This window comes from Apteryx mantelli, chromosome 1 (genome assembly GCF_036417845.1).
Source record: "Apteryx mantelli isolate bAptMan1 chromosome 1, bAptMan1.hap1, whole genome shotgun sequence".
NCBI lineage: Eukaryota > Metazoa > Chordata > Aves > Apterygiformes > Apterygidae > Apteryx > Apteryx mantelli.
This window is the reverse complement of record NC_089978.1, coordinates 164,562,531-164,582,239: the sequence shown is the minus strand read 5'-3', so window position 1 is coordinate 164,582,239 and position 19,709 is coordinate 164,562,531. Positions and strand designations below refer to the sequence as shown.

The window sequence follows — 19,709 nt, the reverse complement described above, 5'->3', positions numbered from 1 at the left end:
CTCTTCAGCAATTGAAATAATTAAACTCCAGGGTATTGAGTCAACAACCTTTTGAGACAGCAGAACTCCATTAGTTCCTCCCCCTTTGCCTTTCCAGCAAACTCCAAATCTCTCACAGTAATTCTACTCTGTGCTGCCAAATAAGCCCCATGATGCATCTCCAGCAACCCTCCCACCCTTTTGTCTGCTTTCTCTGCTCATTCAGTAAGCAAGTCAGATTTCATCTCCTTCCTCATGGAAAGGTACTGGCAGAAAAAGAATGCCTTCTTTCTGCACTGCACCCAGCCAGAGTGGGAGAGCAGCCCTGGGCTGCTCAGAGCCCACTGGGTGACTAGATGGAAGAGCTGTGAAATTTGATTAGGAAGCTGATAGAGGAGATATGGCAGATAGAATTTGTCTGGGTTTTTTTGAAAGCTTTGTGAGGGGAAGAGAGAGTTTTTAGTATAGGGTCATTAGAAGAATTAAAATAATCAGTTGGCAACCTGCTAAGTCCAGTCATGAATTAAGAACTAGAAGACAGAAAGCTAAAACCAAAAGCATTTAACCAGTTCTGTCTATAGCTAATTGTGCTGCACACCCAAATCATCCCTGTCACATCATTACTGCTCTGCCTGTGAGCTGGCAAGGTTGTCCTGACATGAGCTATGTGTTTGCAGTACAGTCTTGGCTGTTTGCAGAGTGTCTGTACAAAGTCCTGTTTTTTACATGAACACAAGAGAAAACCAGGCAGTGCTGAAGCCTGTTACTCCAGCAGGCTCTGTGCCCAGGAATTGGTGCCTCAGTTGTCCTCATAATGACTTTCCCTGGCTTTCTGTCTCCCGTCCCCGTGTGTCTTCAGACAGGGAATTCCCTCAATAGGGCTGCCAGATTTGTATTCAGGATTTCCTGAAAAAAAATAAAAGAAATGCAAGAAGTCTGGTGTGCCAGGGAAGCAGGGGCATGCGCATGATCGTCTCTTAATATATAGATCTGACACCTCCCAGTAGCATCAGGCTCACTGTGCGTACACAGGGGAGATGCCTGTGTTTCCTATATGTCCAGCAACTGAGTGGGACTTAGCACAACTGCCCTCCATGGGCTGGCCAACATCTGGACTCCTCAGTCATTCATAGCCTTCAAAGCATGCTGAGGGAAGTTTCCAAATGGCAATGAGACAACAGAGAAGAGACCTGAAGCCCTCAGGGGTCTCAAGGCACAAGGTGAGCATCTTACTCCCCTAAGGCTAAACTCAAAGCAAACTGAGCAAATTAGAACTGCTCATAACCCAGGCTCATAACCCAGGCTGGATTTTAAATTATCTGCAGCCACTTGGGAGAAGAGCTGGGAATGCGGTGGGCAACCTGACAAATGGTACCAGGAGCAGCACAAAACTGGCAAAGCGAAGTGGCTCCGGAGAGGATAGGTGAGCCCAGCTTGCACTGAAGCCGGTGCTGGCTTGTTTCCTCTTTAGATAGCACCAGTGTCCCTCCTCTGCCAGCCTCAGAGGCCTGCCCCAAACACATGTCCTTCCCCTCCGCAAGGACCATCTGCAATCGCCCTAGTGCCCCAGTTGCAATAGTGATCTCTTCTTTGGTGACCAGCCTAAGTCTCTCAACAGATGGCTGTCCTCCCGCCTGCCCTGGCACAGTGGGTAGGAGGCTGGCCAGTACTTCACATCCCCCTCCACAGCCTGGCCCAAGAAGCTGTGGCTACCTCAGCCACCCACGTATGGGGCAATGTTTCTCTCCTTCTGGAAGGAGGCATGTGGGGGCCCAGGAGACCCTGTGCCAGCCCCTGGAGAGATGAGGCTGGGAAATGCAGGGGTCTAACTCCCCTTCTAGGCAGCCTTTGCCCGCACGCCTGGGCCCTGATGTGGGGAAGGGGCTGGCCACTGCTGCCACTTTATCTCAGAGACTATTTAACCACTCCTTCCCTGCTTTCATGGCAAAGGTGGCAAGGCAGAGGAGCGTGGCAGAAGGTGCCAGAGCAGAGACTATGAGCGGGGCAGGGGCTGTGCTGCCTCCAGCATCTTTGTCTGAGATTGCACAAAACTTCACTTGCAGCAAGCAGGGAAGTTAAGAGACCTTGACCTGGATGGAGGGGGAAAGATTTAACTTAGTCTGATTAAAGCTTCAATTTAGCCTGGCTCAGGTGCTGGAGTGCTGGCAGAGTTTGGAGATGGGGGGGAAGCATCCCATGTGGAGCAGGAGGCCAAGAGAGGGTAGGAGACAGTGCAAGGAGGTCCAGTCCGCCTGTGGGCAGGGAGGGAGAGGGAACAGCTTGAGACTTCCAGATTTTCAGGTGCTTTTGGGGCATGCCCCAGTGGCCGAGCTGTTGGGATGCTCCCAGCCCAGCCAGCACCTGGAGCTGCAGTCCCAGTGCTGGGCAGAGGTGGCCGGAGCCAAGGAGGGAGGGAGCCTGCTGGGCACAGTCCGGCTAGAGCAGCCCTGCCTTCCACAACATGACCACTGCAACTTCCTTTGCTACAAGTCCCATTGCCACCATTACGTGACCGAGGACATCCATACATGATCCTAAAACAGCTGGAAAACACGTGTCTCCCAGCTTCTCCCTGTCTGGCTCATTGCTGCGCTCAGCCACTTTTCAGGTGTGGCAAACTGGCCTCTCCAGGGTTAAAGCAAAGCTCATCAGCCTGAGTGAGGACAAGTATAGGCAAGTAATCATTAATTAAGGCAAAAAGCTGTGAGCAGAGACTGCAGTATGCTAATCAGTCTGGAAGGGAGGCTGTGTTTATAGGAATGGTTGGAAAGCAGCAATCAAGCTTATTCAGCTTTAATTAAAGTCAGATCCATATCAAGGACATGACACCTTTTCTTTGCTTCTACCTTTGAGCTATTAAACCAGTTGGAGCTTGTACTCTGTTACTGGACAGACAGGAATTCCCTCCCAGCTCTGGCTGGCTCTGAGGCCGCCTGCCTCCCCCAGACCCAAGCCAGGTGCAGCATCTACCCTTCCTGCTTATGTGCCCCCCAAAATAGGGACTTTTAGTACTAGTCAGAGCTAAGGGAGGGGAGCTGGGGCTTGCAAACACCTGCCCTGCTAAATCCACCTTCCGTCACAAATTTTCTCCCTGCCCCTCTGCCCTGGTTTGGGCTTAGCCTGGCCATGCAGCAGTCTGTCCCAACCTGATTGTCGGTTTGGCTCCCCTCTGCTCCGCAAGCCCAGTGTGCCAATGCTGGAGGTTCAGCCAGGAAGGAACAGGATCACGGCTGAGACACAGCCTGACCTTGCACGGGCAAGAACAGGCAGCGTCGGGCCGAGCTATGTCACTGCTCGAGCCTCGATTCCCTTCTCCCTCTGTTGGTTTGAGCTCTGATGTGGGGCCTCGCCCAGAGAAACTATTGAGTTAGTCACATTACCTTGAGGATGCTTGTGGTTACTTGGGCTGGCCCCCAACCAGAGTCACATGCAAAGGGTGACTGCAGTGAGCTGCAGGCTTAGCAATCCCAAAGAAGGTGGGCAGAGCACACTGGAGGTGTTTCTAGAGGGAATTGGCTTCAGAGGAGCTGCAGGGACCACGGAGGAAGGAACTACTGTGCCAAGGGAGCCAGAGAAATCAGAAACAGGGATAGGAGGCAAAGGAGACTCAAGGTGCAGAGAGCAACATCAAACACTCAAGTGGAAAGAACAGTAATGCCCAGTGCAACAATTCAACTGGCCTCAGTGTGGGGAAAGAGGTGTCTTTGCTGCTGAGCTCTAGTGGGCTGTGCAACAGCTTCAGCAGGGGTTATAAATACCATGTCGCTTGAGAATTTTAAAAGCAGGCAGGACAAAGCAGTAAGGGAAGATTTATGCAAGCTGAGGCAGGGGATAGGAAGAGAAGAGAAATAAGGGGGGGCTTGTGGCTCTGTGGCATTGCCCAGGACAGCTAACACGCACCGGAGCTCTGCAAGCCCTGTAGCTCCCCTCGCTGTCTGATTTCCCCCATCCCAGCCACACAGTGCCCACAACCTCGTCTTCAGCTTCAGAAGGAGTCTCTGGGCCGAGACAGCTGTGGCAGGTCATTAATTCTCCTTCCCTTCCAGGAGAGATCTGCAGATGGTTGCAATTGCTAAGGACCAGCCAGCAAACTGCATCCTCCACTGTTGGGGATGGGGCAGGTCAGCCAGAAGCTCCCAGGAGAGGGAAGGCGCCTCGGGGAGGCTCCCTTGGCTCGGCAAGGCCAGGGCTGGGGGCAGCAACTACTAGCTTCCCCGCGGCCGAAAAGTGTTGAAGGATAAGGATGGGGCATTTCCAACAGTGTCAGGCAGGACAGGAGTGTCGCAGCCCTGCTGGTAGGGAGCTGGAGTGGAGCGGGGCCAGGAGCCACAGAGACAGCTTCAGTCCCCTCCCTCCCTGAGATGCCAAAAATCTTAATTTTTTGACCACAACTGCTGGTTGCCTCTCTGAGGTCCCTCTGTGCACCGGTGGAAGCAAGGGCACTGTGGTTTCTGGATCCTGCACAAGGCTCAGGACACCACCAATGAGGACTGTGCTGCCTCCGATGATTCTGCATTTGCCGCAGGCTCACACTGGCAATCAGCTCCTGACAATCAGCAGGCTGTCAGCAAATTACCTATAGTGTGAGCCTGCATCTTGGAGGGGTTAACCTGCCGGCTGCACCTCTGGCTGCAGCATGCTTTGCAGACTTGCCGGTGTCAGCACTCCTATCTCCTAGTTGTTGTGCCTCGCTGTTTTAATTTAGCTGTAAAGCGAGCAGTATGATCCCTGCAGATTTCTAGCCTACGGGATCTGCCACAGCATCTGGTCCTTGTGTCTCTACTTGGAAAGTCAGCCTGTAGGTCTTTGCTGGGAAGAGTAACTCCATGCACACACCAGCTGGTGGCAGCTGTGGAGGGGAGGGTGAAGCCAACTGTTGTGAAAGGAGAGGTGATTGGCAAACATGTTCACTCTGAAACCTACTGCTGCCATGAAGGTCTGTAACCATTTTCCAGCTGAGCTCTTTAGTGTGACTGTCCAGAGTGTCCCACAATGTCATTGCTTTCACTAAACATTTTTTGCCAAGCTTCCTCTTTTCACCTGATACTAGGGCATTATTGGTGCAGAAGTCTGCATCATGTTAGAAGTTACACATTCAAGAGCTGCACAGCACTATTTAAATGGCATGCACAATTAAGGAAAAGGAGGGCCATTGTGATCATAAAAAATTTAAAGTAAATGTTGACTTGGGACACTGGTAGGTTTATTGCTTTGTGGCTGAAGCATACTGCAGCATCCTGGACTGGCTGCAGGATTTTGGAGGAGGTTGCAGAGGAGCTTTCAGCAGCTTGAGCTCAGCACAACAGGTTTGAACAAGGGAGCTCATCTCTTACGGGAGCTCTGCCAACAGAAAGCCATCTCGGTGAGAATAAACTGTGGGCCTGACAATCTTTGCCACTCCTGGAGTAAAGCAAAGCCCCTGAGGGTGTCTCCTGGAAGCGTGATGCTAATGGAGGTTTCTCCCTCATCTCTCACCACAGAGGTCCTTCCATGACAGGTCCCCTTCCCTTCCTCAGGGTTTGCAAGGCCAGGCAAAAGCAGTCCCTTTTCCGCTTCATGGTCTCTTAGGTGACCTGCCTGTGTCTTTCCTAAGACTTCTTCCCAGGCTTGTCCCACAGTGTCACCAAAAGCTGGGTGAGCCATGGGAGGACAGCGTGTGGGCCTTGCCCTGCTTCTGGAGCGCCTGCTGGTATGGATGTTGCCAGAGTGTTTCTGACCCTGCCCTGGTTTTCCCATCTCCCTGGAAGTAGAGGGCAGATTTGGGGAGGGCTAGAAAGGCAGAAGGCAGTTGTCATCACGGTACATGCAGCAGATGGACTTTACATCCTGGGAAAGCAGAGTGCCCCTGCTCGATCCTCTTCTCCGCCCCACTCATGTCATGACTACATCTGGCCTGAAACACGCAATGCATCTTCCTCCCTCTGCAAGTTCTGCCAGCAGCGTCTTGTTTCGGGTGAGGAGGAGTGAAATGGGGAGGGAAGATGATTACTTTTATTCTCCCATGGCACTCATCTCCTGACTCTCCTGCAAGTTTTTGCCATAGGGGCCTCCCCTCTGCCGCCTGGTTGCCCACCTGGCCTGGACAGAAGGGGACAGCCCTTCTCCTCTGTCCTTGCTTTGTTGCCAGTCTGGTAGTTCCCTTTTCCCTGGGAACATTCTGTCTTCTGTTGGCTATAGCACTCTTCTCTTCCTGCCCTGTCCCTGTGGGTTCCTCAGCAGCCTCTCCCTACCCAGAAGGAGCTGGTTTTCAGCATTGATGGAGCTGTGTCATCAGCTGCGTGCTCAGGGCTCGGGTCTGCCAGGCACCATGGAAATGAAGTTATTGCAGTGATGCAAGTGCCGCCAGCTGCCTTCTTCAGTGTGCCCTCGTGACACAGCCCCGAGGCAGGGAGTTGCGTGGAGAAGGGGATGCTTGCTGCGCAGCTTGTTGCCTTCATTCCTAGGCTAATCAAAGGCCCCACTTGGAGGATGTTTTTCTGGGCTTCTCTGGCAAGCCAGTGATGCGAGAAATGCTGGCGAAAGCTGCCATGGGGCTGGGGCCCCATGAGGCTGAATGATGCTCACCTCAGCTCTGGAGCAGCGTGATACTTCTGGGCACATGTGTGGGGAAGAAGGCTCCTACCAAAATGTGGGTGCTCTGCCAGCACACTGCTTTCTGCCTCACTGATGCCTTCTTTTCTGCCCTCTGCTTCTTCCCCCTCACTTTACCCTGCCTTCTTCTCACCACTGTTTTCTGTCCTAGTGAATAACTCCCACCTTCTAATCTCCTTGTTGCCCAGCCCATACATTTATTGTGTATATTGCTACCCTCCCATCTGTTCTCTCACCATTTCTCCTTTTTCCCCTCTCTGCTTCTATGTCTCTCTCCATTTCTTATGACTATATATTGAACACTAGTGATGCTCTAGGATCCTTCTTCAAATCCTCAGCTTTGCTTCTTCCATTCCCTTCTGCAGTGTCTGCAAAATCAAATAAAACAAATGATATCCTGCTAGTGACTCAGGACCATCAGACTGGTCGGACAGCTCATACAGTCTCCATCGCCTCCAGCCCAAATAGGAGAGCTGCATGCCAGGCAGAGAGTGCAGCCAGGACACAGCAAATGCAACAGGCAGAGGAAAGTACAGGTGTTTATTCAGGTCAAGCAGGGGAGAAATTCCAGCACCTCCTGGTGAATGTGATCTCTTGTTCCCCCTGTCCCTGCAGCTCTTCCCATCCTTCCCACAGTCATGCTGGGGAATCGCTCGGCCCTGGTGTGAGGGTGTCGTTCGGCTGCTGTCACAACTAAATGCTTCTCCTCAGCTGCTCAGAGCATGGTGGGAGGGAAGGTGACAGTGGCCAGAGCAAGGGAAAGTTTTGCTGTGGCTGAAGGGCACTCACATGAGGAAGCAGTCCCTCCAGGTGGACATGGCTGTCATGGTAACCCCACAGAAGTGGCCATTTGGGAAGATGTCCCAACCCACTGAACGGTATTGGCCTTGTGCTCTCCTGGAAACGCTCTGTCAGGTAAAAAGGGGCACTGAAGAGATAAGATTAAACTATGTGTACATGAGTGTGATGGGGCTATTTCTTCTCCATGGGTATGAATCAGGACCATCTCACACCTTCCCCCTTGTCCCATTGCAACTGTCATCTGGCTCCCTAGCTCATTTCACAGCTGGGTTTTGCTGGGTACTTTCTTTTGCTTGGTGACAGCTGTCAATTCAATCACAATTGTCATTACATCATAGAAGAAAAAAATCTGGCCAAGCCAGTAAGCTGAAGACATGGGGCTAATATCACCAGATAGCATCACCACTCGGAGAACAAGTTCTTCAGCCCTGTGACAGATGCCACTCCACCAATGACAAGAGAAACTCTGTCATGGCTGGCTGTAGGGAAAGGAAACACCTGCTGACCCTGGAGCTCTTTGAGAGATGTGAAAACCAGGTAGCAACAAACCAGATGTGGTTCAGAGAAGGGCTGGTGAGAGAGAGGATTGCTGAGGAGAGAAGGAAGGGATGAAGCTCTGGGTAGCTTACCAAGATCAAAAGGGGAGGCAGCTATCCTTCAGGAATTTGAAATAAGTAAACAGAAAGTCAGCAGAGTGACGAGTCAGATGGAATAACATGGTAGAAGGAGGAGTTATGGAGTTAGTTTGTTTAGAATCAAGGATGACTATCAAGAAATAATTCTGAATAGCAAGAGGCACTAGGAAATGGGACAGTGTCCTGCAGGAAGTGCTTGCAAGAGTTAAAGCCGGGTGGAACAGAGCTCTAGGAAATGTCTCCTGCTTGGGCAGGGTGGAGGGAAGAGACTGGACTGATGATCTTTTCCACCTTGAACATCAGAGCATCCACAGGTACTGGGGGAGGGCACACAGAGGTGTCAGCACACACACCTTTCCATTCTTCACCTGCTGTGACATAAATCATTTGAATATGATTAGTGACTGCAGCATAATCAGTATAATCAAGCTATTGATACAAACGGGTGATTTCCTTGTACATGGGACAGTATTGCAGACAAGGCCCTCTCTGATCTGGATGCAGGGGCTAGGGAAGGGGGGAAGGTGGATTAGACCTGCCCCTGGATCATGGGAAAAGAAAGGTACAGGAGCAGGGAATGGTGTTTCATTGCATGGGCCTGGGCACAGCACCACAACCCTGCCAGGAAGAGAGGCTGCCAGCTACTGTATTCACACAGAGGTCTACGTGCACTCTTCCCACCCTTCCTACCCATGCTCTGAAGTGTCTTCCACAGCTTGGATTTCCTACCAGGATGTTTTCATTTTGGTTGCTTCCCTCCTGGAGTTTCAAGGTGCTACACAAAATTAGCAGGTTAGGAAGCTGGGAAGCGGAAGCCTTAAAACATGTTGGTAAGAACACCACCTAGATCACTTGGTGTCACATTAATGTGTCCCTCTGTTCTGCACTGTATGGGTGGATTGTGCCAATCCTAGATGAATGGTGTGGGCAAGTGAGTATGGGCAACAGGTTAACCGTTGCCTCAGGAGCTTTTGGTGGCTCTGCTGTGTCCATTCCCTACTGCCCCACATTTCTCTGCCCATTCGGGAATGGGGCAGTTACTCACATGCTGGATAACAGGTTTCTTCACTTTGCTCATCTGCAGTGAACAGTCACAAACTCTGGAGTTCTCCTTGGAGGGGTCACAGCCAGGGGGTGGCCAGCTCTTGCCAAACTTTCCTCCTCCAGCAGTCCCTTCTGAACAGAGACCACAGCATTTTGTAGCTGGTGAGTCCATGTTCTGGTGTAACTGGCACCTTCAGGGTCTCTCTTCAGTGGACTGGGACAGGACCTGGTATTCTCCTCTGCGACTTGGGTCACCTCAGTGTTGCCTCTATAGAAACCTCTGGTGCTGCTGGTGAAACCTTTGCCCACATTGACCACGTGGACTTTATTTCCAACTCTCTTCTTCTTTTTCCTATTCTTGTTCTGGAAGAATAGACAGGTGAAGACCTGCTTGAAACGCTTGCGGAAATGCTTGGAGATAAGGGCATAGACAATGGGGTTGAGACAGGAATTGGCATATGACAGGCAGTGGGAAGCCAGGCGACAGGCATAAGTGGCTTGGTTGAAGGGGAAGTGGCCAAACCAGAAGCACAGGATGACCAAGTGGTGGGGCAGCCAGCAGAGGCAGAACAGGATGGCCACTGCCACAATCATCTTGGTGACCTTACGCTTAGCCTTCCGGGCCTCTGAGATCCTCTCAAGGGGGTCTACGGAGGTCCACAGGAACTTGATGGTCCTGGCATATGCCAGGCTCACCACAGTCACAGGCATGAGGTACCCAAAGACAAATGTGAGGATGTCCAAAATCTTTCGGCGCTGGTTCTCCCAGATGGGGATGCAGATGGGCATCCCATGGTAATGGACAATCTGGTAGTAACTGAGGTAAGGCCCCGCGAAGAGCAGCGACAGTGACCAGATCACTATAATGGCCACTCCCGCGTTTCGGGAGGTGCGTAGATCCCGGGACTTCAGTGGATAGCGAATAGCCAGGTACCTGGTGGGGAGGGGAGGGAGAAGGAGAGAACAAACAAAATGGGTGGGTAAGTTACATCCCTGCCTTCCTGCCCCATGGAGCTGCCTTCTGAACATCCCTTACCATACAGCCACATCCCCCCCTTTCTCCACTGCTTAGGAGGGAGGATTATGTAGAATTCACATAGTGATTGGGGTCACTCCAGTGGCGGGGGCAGGATCTCCCTCACCCTCTCTGCTGTTCTAGCTTGGGCAGCGCAAGCAGCATGCCTCCTGAATCAGGGAAGAAAAGGACAGGAGCAGGACCCAGACAGCACCTTGTCTCTCCTCTGACACATTGCTGCCATGGCGTTTGGTGCTCTTGGCTCTACCCAGCAGACACCAAGCCCCAGCGCATGCCTGCACTCCTCCTGTCAAAGTGAGGAAGGGAAAGGGCTGGGTAACCAGACTGCGAGCTTGACTAGGTGCTGAGAGAGGGCATGGGGAGTAAAAGATGAAGGCTAGTTCCACAGGCCCTACTTTTGGGGAGACCCTGTCTGCTTCTTATAGGGCACTGAACGGGATAAGGACTGTCCTTTCTCTTACACCTTAGTCAGGGGTGACAAACATATTGTCCTTGAGCTGAGGGACTCAAAGGTGAGGGGTCACTTGCCTGTCAACGGAGACCGCGGCCAAGGTGAAGCTGCTGGCATACATGGTCAGGTAGATAAGGAAATGCACAGCCTTGCAGGCAAAGGGCCCAAAGAGCCACCCATCCAGGGTATAAATGGTGGCCTGGAAGGGGACGCAGAAGATGATGAAGCATAGGTCGGCCATGGCCAGATTAAGGATGAAGAGATTGGTGGTGTTGTACTTCATTTGACCGTTATGCAGCAGCACGGCCAGCACCAGCCCATTCCCCACGGTGCCCAGAAGAAAGATGAGGGAGAAGATCACAGGCACAATAATCCCTGCAGCTCGCACCTCCAGGCTGTCAGAGGAGGCATTCCAGCCCTCCGGCATCTCCCCATCAGACAGCGCCAGCCTATGCGGGGAGAAAGAGAGAAACTGCACCTCTTCCAGGCCCAGATTGTGCATTGCTGTGGATGCACAGACGCCTTTCAGTGTTGACCACAGTCTCCACACTTGGCCCAGCATTGATCTGTCCTCCAGAGCCCTGGCCCTAGAACTGGTGCCTGATCCCTGGGTGCCTGTGTATCCTGCGCCTTCTGACAGCATTTGGAGGCTCTGCCTGCTCTCCACTTGGAATGTGGTGTTGGAAATATGTGCAGAGGGGGAACACAATCCAAGATCCACAGAGATTCACATAAAACCCTATTTGGTCATGGCAAATCCACAGATGGAGGGAGATGGGAGGTGACCAGTTGAGAGAGGTGTTTGGGAGATTAAGAGGATTGCAGAGGGGTGGCATTGAGCTGGACTCAAACCCTGCTCCACCGAGAGCAAATGGCAGTGAGGCTTTTGTCTGATGTCCACATTTCTCCCCAAGAGGTCAGCCTCTAATGAGCTGATTAAATGATGACATCAATATCCTCATGACATCACTGGCAAGAATACTGTTGGGATCAGTCAGCCCACATCTGCCTAGCTTGAGTGAGTTGAGACAAAACACCTTTTTCCTGCCTGGATTCATGTTTACACCATGGCATCTCCTCTGCTCCCAGCCTCTGAAGGACTCTCTGCCACACCACCTGACCTTTTCTACACTCCTTATAAAATCCCAAAGCCGCTAAACCTCTTGGGATTTCTCGTTTTGGCAAGTTTTAATCCCAGCTTGTGTTCAACAGGGCTCAGTGAGGGCTGCAAAGACGTAGGAAAGGTGGCTCTTGTGGGCTGCAAGCAGTTCTGGTACCCTCAACCTCCACCGTGTCAGCCGCTGGGGCAGTGCCACCTGCGGTAGCAGGGACATGATGCGTACTGCACAGGATAACACATCTCAACAACAGCACGCTGGCACACTCCTGCCCCAGGGGAACTCTGTGCCTCTTTCAGCTGGGACCACATCCACCCTGGGTCTGGCTACCCCTTACTCTGTTTGCATAGTAATATTCAATGTAGGAGATGCAACTAAGAAAAGCTCTTCCTGATGCTGAGAGGAGGCAGTGGGCCGGGATGGTGGAGGCTAAACCAGTGTGTGAGCAGCTGGCAGAAGTGATTCACATTGTACTGTATCACCTTTATCCTGTTTTCAGCTCTGAGTTCAAAGGGCCCCAAGAAATGCAGACAGTGGCAATAGAGCATGGTCTGAGGGTTTGGGGATCGCTGACCCAGTAGATATGGCACAGGAAAGGGGAATCAGCTGTTAGGTCCTATCCTGCCCTTGGGACCTGGCCCAACTCGCTCACACTCTGCTGCTGTTTGGTCTCTCCTCCACTCTTTGTGCAGCTCTGTGCTGCTAAGCATCTGTCCCTGTGATGTGGGAGAGGATGTGGGGGAAACCCCAGACCATCATGAAGCACAAAGTGATAATCATTGCAAAGGAGTGCAATTTATCCCAAAGCTCAAGGAGAGGGGTATTGTGATCTGCTGCAAAACTTCCTCCAACACAGATTAACACAGCTCTCAGGCAGGGAGCACAAACACCCTATCTCCTCCTAACAAGCCTTTGCCTTGTTGCTCTATTAGAACAAATTGTCCTTCACTGAGCAGCAACGAAGAGAGTAAGACACTGTTATCTAGCAACTGTTGAGATGCAATTAACTCTTTTTTGGATAGTGCAAGCTCTTTCACCCCACGCTTCCCCCATCTCTCAGTTCACACTGCTTCTCCTTCCCCACAGCCTTTCTGTATCATACCAAAAGGTCATCCCTGTCTCTCTAGCTCTGCAGTCCCCTCTGTCCCACTAATAACCAACTCCTCCATCCTGGCCCCATGGGATCTTCCCGCTCTGACAGAGGCCAGTGTGCTCACACACCTTGCACATAGGCTACACTGCATCTCTGGGCATCGGCTTCCTCCCTACTAACAGAGCCCGGGGCTGCCCCTCCACTTGGGAAGTTGGCACTCACCTTTGGGATGAAGGGCCCACTGCTTCGCAACTCTCTCAGGAGAGACCTTCAGCCCAGGCAGCAGCGGCAAGGAGGAGGCAGCCCCACTGTCCCGTGGGATGCAGGCCACAGAGAATTGGTCTGAGCAGTGCCGTTGCCCCTGCCTGTGCTCTGCTACCCAGCTCTATTTTCCCGGCATCTCTGTTAGCCACCAGCTCCGCTCTCTTTTCTTCTCGCTCCCACACTCTGCTCTTTCTTTCTTGAGCTCCTCTCACTCTCTCTCTGTCTCCCCCTTTTCCCTCCCTCTGCTCTTGCCGCTGATCCATTGATCTCTTTTTTTTTTTCTTCCCCTCTCCCTGAGGTTGGATTTGGAGTTAACTCCTCTCTGCCCAGCCTTCCTGTGGGTTCAGCTGCTTCCCCTTTCCAGTGAGGCAGGGACTGTGGAGAAAAATTGCACTGTTCTTCCACGGGAGAAGAAGGATGGAGATGGACAGAGATTCCTAGAGACCCTGGCAAGCCTTGCAGACACCCTGTCTCCTCTGGGTCTTCAGGAAGTGTTTCCAAATGCCTCCAAGAAACATATACATCCCATCACAGCTATCCTGATCCCTTCCTGCCCCATCCTTGGGATATGGATCTGAACCCTCTGGAGAATGAGAAATTAACTATTATCATTAGCTGTTATTAATTAATTATTAATAGAACAGCAATAAGTGCCTTATCACAGACCAGACTCTTCCTCAGTCTCTCCCATAATGGCAGACCCTCAGGAAGAAGGGGAAAGCAGGCTTTTGATTTCTGCCTAGCCCAGGTCTGACACCTTTCCAGCATTTCCCTATGCCAGGATGCTGTGATGTGTGTGTGGGGGAACTGTCCAGAGAGGGCTTTTCGAGAGGTTGTACTCTGTTAGCACTGTCTGGTATGGCACATGCTCCAGTTGACATGAGGAGAGGCAAACCTGACCCACACAGCCCTCCTTTCTCTTCCATTCCGCTTTGCAGCTGTATTCACCTCCGTGATGAGGCATGTGCCCTGCAGGCCTCCAATTGCACAGACTGGGGCCAAGTGTAGCTCATCTGTGAGGGGGACACGTGAATTTGGAAGAGAGGAGATGTAAGCCAGGAGTGGCTTGGTGGTCTTTTTCTGGGAATACTCAAAAGCCACCAGAGATGCAGGAGGGGTTTGAGGAGACATGAGGCAAAAAGACTGTGATCTCTGAGGTGACCCAGGCCTCTGACAATCTCTCCCCACCTAGGAAGGCCTGCATTGCCACAAGAGTCCAACTGCAGTTTGCCCTTCTGCAAAGGGGAAAGAAACAGCAAGCATTGCTAGGATCGGAGAACGGGGATGCGTACATCTCAGCAGATCCCACATCTCCATGGGAACAGGCCTGTTTGCTAGCAAGTGGCCTTGACGGGCCACTGAGCAAGTGGGGAGCATCTGCTGCCTCTTCATTCCCCTCTGGGGTTTGTTGGGAAGGGCTCGGACATCTCTTTGAATCACAGTGGCTCAACAGCCCACTCTGGAAGGCAAAACGGACAGGCTGGATGCGAGGGAGGAGGATGTGCTGGCCTCTTCCTCTCCACTTCACCCCCTTCTCCCTGGGGCAGGGCTGGTGGAGGTAGCTTCTCCGGTGCAGTTTTGCACGGAGGTGCTCTGCTGTCCGAATTGCCCCCAGGGTCCTGGACCCCATGGCGTTTTCCCCACAGGGGCTGCCGGCTCATGCACCACCCTGGTGGAAGATCTCCCCGCTCCATATCCCCAGCACCCTCTAACATGGCACCTCTCCTACCCCAAGCCCTGTGGACTGAGCCTGCATCCTCCCTGAGATCCCCAGGTGGATTTTTCCCCAATATCTCCCAGCAGTGGCAACCCTTCACCTTGAAATGCCCATGACCCTCCCTCCAGGCAGCGCAGCCTCCTCCCACCTCTCCTTCCTCCTCGTCCTGGAGGGGTGTCTCTGAGCAGCTGGTTGTGTCTCTGAGGGCGGCTGCGGTATCAGGCGCTGTAACTAGGGAAAAGGGGAAGGCTTTCTCCCCGCTGGAGGGATGCGGTGATAACCAGCGGGAGGGGACGGGGCGGCGTGCCCAGCCGGCAGCCTGCCACAGCACCGGGGGCGGCCCGCGGGAGCAGTGCTCGCCATGGAGGGCCGCCGCTGCCTTCTCCTCCTCCTCGTCTGCCTGCTGCCACTGCTGCCGGGCGCCCCGGGCCCCGCAGGCTGCCTCCTTGCGCCGGAGGACCTGCTGCCCCTCGGCCAGGACCCGCTGCTGCCGCCTGGCACCTCTGACCCTGCTGTCCACCTGCTGCGGGCCCGGCCCTCAGCCCCGGTGCGGCCCTACAGCCTGTCCCTTTCCCCCGACGACTACCGCTACTCCCCCAAGCCCAAGCACCTGCGGCCTGGGCGGCTCCGCAAGCTCCTGGGCCCGTCCTACGACCCCTTCTGGATGTCGCCGGAGGACCCGCGAGGCCGCAATGCCAGCGTCGAGGACCTGGAGGTCCTCAGCCGGGACCTGGCGGAGGGCGCTGGCCGCTACCGGCGCAAGCTGTGGCAGGAGGCCGAGGGCCTGGAGCTGCCCACCCTGCTGCCCCCGGGTGAGGGGCTGCCTGGCAACCTGAGCCGCGCCGTGGCCCGGCGCCTCCGCCAGTGGCTGGTGGACCGAGCCGTGTGCCGCCTGACCTCTGCCTGGGTGGACCTGGGGCCCGTCTTCTGGCCCCGCTGGGTGCGCCACACGGCCTGCGACGCCGGCCCCGCCTGCTGCTCCTGGCCCCCCGGCATGGCCTGCCGCCCGGCCCAGCTCACCCACATCAAGCTCCTGGCCTGGCACTGCTGGGCCAGCCGGCCTCCGGCCCCCGGCCCTCAGCAGTGCGCCTGGCGGCAGATCCCCTACCCCGTCGTGGCTGCCTGCAAGTGCTCCTGCCGGTAACGGGCGCCTCGGATGGGGAGGCAGGGGTGGGGGCTGCTTCCCACCACAGCGCATGGGGTGCGTGCTGGGGTGGGGGGCATGTGGCTGGCACGCCCCCATGGAGAGCAGGGTGTCCTGCAATGCAGTGCCATCTCCGGACTTCCTCCCTGCCGCACGGGGGAAAGTGGGGACTGGTGCAAGCAGCGGGGGCAGGATGGGGGAGCTGCCGCCGGCCCCACAGGCAGAAGTGGGAAGCGGAGGGAGGACGTTGCTTGGGGCTGCGAGCGGGTCGCTCCCCAGACGCCTGTTCCTCCAGCGAAGCTGCCCGGAGATGGAAACGTCTGCGTGGTTTCGGCCCCGCAGGGCCGAGACGCCATGGAAACGCTGGCGGGCAGCAGGCAGCGGGGCTCTCCGAGGCTTACTCGTGCGCTCGTTCACGTGGAGAAATAAAGTGCCAGCAGAAGAAAGTAGGGCGCGCCAGTGGCCATTGCTGTTTCACAACAAGACCCCCTCACCCGGGTGTCGGCAGTGCTCGGGCTGGCTGCCTCCTTCGGCATGAAGGAGGGGGCTGTGCTGTGCCGTCTGCTGGCCCCACGTTGAGGGGGTCCCTGATGCCACCGCGGGGACATGGTGGGGAAAAAGCGGGGCTGGTCCCAGAGCCGTGCTGCCATGGCACCCTAGGCAAGGGGAACGGCTGTCTTACCCCTCACCTGCGAGCACAGGGAGTTGTTTACGCCAGGAGTCCTTGTGCGTGCCCGGCGTTCCCAGGCATTTATCTCCAGCGAAGGACTTGGGATGGGGTCGGCCAGGCTTCCCAGCACAGCCCAAACAAGCTCGGTCAAAGCAGCCTGCTGCAGGCTCCGCTTTGCCACCAGGCTGATCCTGCTTCTCCGGTCCACCAGGAAAATGCACTCGCACATGCACACACAGCTCAGAGCTTCCCTAGGCAAAAGGGGATGAAAGAAATTTTGGAACCATGGGCACAATTGTAGCTTGAGTCCCATTAATGCAATCAGCTCCGCTGGGCTTGGCTCAAGCCAGGGCACAAGCCTGCTGCTAGCTGCAGCGTGCTTGTCTGTCCGTGCACGGCAGCAGGCAAGGAACAAGGGCAGGGGGATGCGAGTGACCTGTGCACGGAGGGACCAGAGACCACGTTGCAGTGAAGCAGTGGGGAAGGGGCAGAGAGAGGTGGGTCACACCTCAAGATGGAAATTGTGCGGCATGGAGAGGGGCCAGAATGTGTTAGCAGAAAGGGGGCCAACTTCAAGACTGAGACGCAGTGACATAGCGAGGGTTATTTGGTAGTAGGACACAGGAGGGAAATAGGGGAGGCAGGAACTGAGGACTGGAAGTGTGTGTGTGCGCATATGGAAATGGTATGGGCCAGGACAATCTTGTACTTCATGGTACAGCAGCAGAAACATGGGGAACTGCAAACCACACCACCACATCGCATGCAGCTGGGCAGTTCAGGACTGGGATGGATCGATAAAGAGTCGTATAGGGTCTGGGATGGGTCAGATGAGCCCAGGGTGGGAACTGCAACCAGAAAAGTTGGTGTTTGCATCTATGTTCCCCTGAGGAGCAAAAGTCCTTTGATTTCCGGGTTAAAAGCTGTAAAGAGTTGCAGATATGACGTATGCCAGGAAACTTTGAAAAAATAGGAAACTCAAGAATTTGGCTGGGGATGAAATATTAACATACCTCCTACAGTCAACAGGCACTGCATTATTCATTTCTAGTATGTGATCATCTGACCCCCCTGCCTTCCCAGAACACTGTAGCTCTTGGCACTGTGGAAACCACAATTCGCTGCAGAGCTTGGCCTTGAAGCAGCCAGAAGAAGCAGCTGGAGTGAAGGGGTCAGCTGCCAAGAGGTCTGGGAGAGACAGAGGGGAGAGATCAGGGCATTTGGAGATGAGAGCAGGAAGAAAAGAAGATGGAGAGTGTGTGTGCATGACAGAGTAAATGTGTGTTGTAGCAGAGAGAGGCTGGTACTTCTCCTGCTAAGGAAAGGCTCACAGCTGGGCAGGCAGACATTTGTAAGGCTGCTCTCATATTGCAGGGGGGCTTGAAAGTTGGAGCACAATTAAACTGCTCAGGCCATGCTGACCCAAGCAGAGGGAAGGCATTGGCAGGGCTGGGTGCATTGGCCCAGGGGAGAGAAGGATGCCCAGGTCTGGGAACAGCAGGACTGAGGAAGGGGAGAGCATAGTAGAGGTGTGCAGCAGAGGTGTGCAAGGAGGGGAGAACAGAGGGGTGCGAATGCATCAGGCTAGAAACAGCAGTGCTTTGGGTTAGGGACTCAAATCCCTTATTCCAGAGACCATCAAGCTAAAGCTTTGCCTCTTCCAGGTTGCAAATGGGGGCCTGAGTGCAACTCCCTGTCCTTTCCTGCAGAAACCAAACTGTCCTGCAACCATCTGCAAGAGAGCATGGCCACCCCGCCGTCTGTCTGCATGTGGCACAAGCCCTTTCCTCCAAGGCCCTGCTGGGGCTGCCCCATCAAGCTCAGAGGTGTTGCTGGGGACACTCAGAGAGCAGTAACAAGGCAAATATTCTCTTGAGCTTTCAGCATCATCACATTTAAAACCAGGAGCTCATTCTCCCACTTTCCCATGACCATGTAGCCTAACTTGATAGAATCTGTCCTGCAGATTCTGCTCTCCACCCCAGGCATGGGCTGGCCCTAGGATCAGAGGTCTGGAGTGTGTAAGGGGGAAGCAAAGCCTGGAGGCATGACCCCTTTGATAAGGGGGAAAAGTCTGTGCAGCACCCCCAGGGCCTGGAGCCACACAGAGGGAACTGAGTAAGTCTGTCGGTAGCCTGAGCTCAGATCCCTGCAGAAGGAGGGAAGAAAGAGGCACACAGTTAAACTATCAGCTGCTCTATCAAAAGGCTGCATCAGCCTCATGGAAAATGCATTTCTCACCTGCCTCAACCCTTACTGTGCTTTACTTTACTGTAAACCACTGCAACCCTGGCTTAATTTCTCTGGATTAATTGACAGCTCACTCCTTGCTGTCAATCTCTGGCTGCTTACAGCAGTTAGTGTTTTAGGAGCAGGTCTTTGTTGATGTGATACAATACTTTGGCATCCAAACACACCATACCCGTGTACCCAAGAAGGACATCTGGACTAGAGTCTGTCCTGAGCTGCAGGTAGCTGCTACTCAGTTCAGCATGGGGTTAGACAGACAGTGAGACACACGGTTTCTCATCTAAAGCAAAGACAATGCAAACAAGACAGTATGGGAGATGCTGGGGCCCACTTGTGCTTGCTTGAGTGTTAAATGATTACCCCAGGGCAGCTTGGAAGAACAAATTCAGACATCCCAGATTGCTGTGTGTTCTCTGCTGTTGCAGTTAATGGAGCAAACGCAATGGAGCAATGGGTTTCTGTCTCCTGCTATCCTGCCCTCAGCCCCAGGTGGGTGTAGGCCCTCTTGCCAACCCGGCCAGCTGTGCTGCTGGTCTGCCACACACTAGGCTCCCTGCCAGACTCTCTGTGGCAAAATGCAGCTCACAGGGCAGGCATGGGGGAACACTGCAGTCTGTACTGCATGCAGCGAGGGCAGCAATAGGCAAAGCCTTAGAGCTGGCCCTGGAGACCAACTGAGCATCACACTCAGTACCTGAGACTGGGAAGAGTTCCCTTTCCCCTTCTCCTGGGAAGAGGAGAAAGGAGCACTGAAGCTTCAGCCAGCCCATGCCCTCTTTCCCAAACCAGCTGCCAGTGGCATGCATGGCTGAAGGACAAAGCACATGGCTGATACACAGCTCAGGAAATCCTCCTACCTTGGTGGGGAATTACAGTGAGCAGATCTGCTGTGCTAATGCTGCTAGACCTGCAGGAG

The 19,709-nt window shown here is 53.9% G+C and overlaps 2 protein-coding genes across 2 annotated transcripts; one reads left to right on the top strand and one right to left on the bottom strand.

Moving 5' to 3' along the window:
• Positions 1 to 9,080: 9,080 nt before the first annotated feature.
• Positions 9,081 to 10,970, bottom strand: GALR3 (galanin receptor 3). The gene is made up of 2 exons (XM_013947093.2): positions 10,615 to 10,970; positions 9,081 to 9,984 (listed from the first exon to the last, which is right to left on the bottom strand). Exons 1-2 carry the CDS (start codon positions 10,962 to 10,964, stop codon positions 9,081 to 9,083), a joined length of 1,254 nt encoding a protein of 417 aa, XP_013802547.1. The 5' UTR covers positions 10,965 to 10,970.
• A 4,120-nt stretch (positions 10,971 to 15,090) lies between these two features.
• Positions 15,091 to 15,873, top strand: LOC136991151 (noggin-like). The gene has a single exon (XM_067289881.1). It carries the CDS (start codon positions 15,091 to 15,093, stop codon positions 15,871 to 15,873), a length of 783 nt encoding a protein of 260 aa, XP_067145982.1.
• The last annotated feature ends 3,836 nt before the right edge of the window (positions 15,874 to 19,709 follow it).